The sequence below is a fragment of the Arachis ipaensis genome, chromosome B05, assembly GCF_000816755.2.
Source record: "Arachis ipaensis cultivar K30076 chromosome B05, Araip1.1, whole genome shotgun sequence".
NCBI classification, from domain to species: Eukaryota; Viridiplantae; Streptophyta; class Magnoliopsida; order Fabales; family Fabaceae; genus Arachis; species Arachis ipaensis.
Window position 1 is genome coordinate 144974779 of NC_029789.2, and position 560 is coordinate 144975338.

Consider the following 560-nt stretch of genomic DNA (forward strand, 5'->3'; position numbering starts at 1 on the left):
GGCTCTTTAAAAATAAAGTGCATTTTTGACTTAGCGAACTAAATTAAAATAAATTCTTAGCTACTTTTTATCATAATAAAAATTGTTAATCTCACTGAAATTAGTGACCCAAACCACGTCTTGGCATGGATTACTTACCATTTCAAGGTTAAGGGCATTTAACTTGCGAGGCCTATTTAGTATCACTAGCTTCACAGAAGAATTTCCTGCGAAAAGTACCTGCAAGGAGACATATATATAAATATTCATATAGTTGAATTATTTATTGTTATTTTTGCATGCTTCTTATTACAGAATTCATAATTGTACTTACACTTCTATAGTCTATAAATATAGTTGAGTCTTATATATTTTTTAACTGAAAATATTTTATATAAGAAAAAAAAAGCTAGCTGTTCTTGTACATATATATAATTCGTAAATTCATAATAACATTGTAGTAAACCATTATTACTGTTGCAATAGTATTTAAATGTAAATTTTAATTAAAATAGCATTTAAGTGCTTAAATTTATATTTGAATTTAAAAAACATTTTTTCTTTTTTTAAACAGTAAACAG

General features: G+C 24.8%; 2 protein-coding genes across 4 annotated transcripts in view; both read right to left on the reverse strand.

Moving 5' to 3' along the window:
* The window catches only part of LOC107644694 (3-hydroxyisobutyryl-CoA hydrolase 1), a 42537-nt gene that overhangs the window by 4010 nt on the left and 37967 nt on the right, over positions 1–560 (reverse strand). The gene's annotated exons all lie outside the window — the stretch shown is intronic.
* LOC107644697 (probable 3-hydroxyisobutyryl-CoA hydrolase 3) overlaps positions 1–560 on the reverse strand; it is a 2761-nt gene that overhangs the window by 1850 nt on the left and 351 nt on the right. The window contains exon 2 of the mRNA XM_016348627.2: positions 139–219. Within this exon, the coding sequence (XP_016204113.1) occupies positions 139–219 (81 nt within the window). The remainder of the gene's footprint in view (positions 1–138; positions 220–560) is intronic.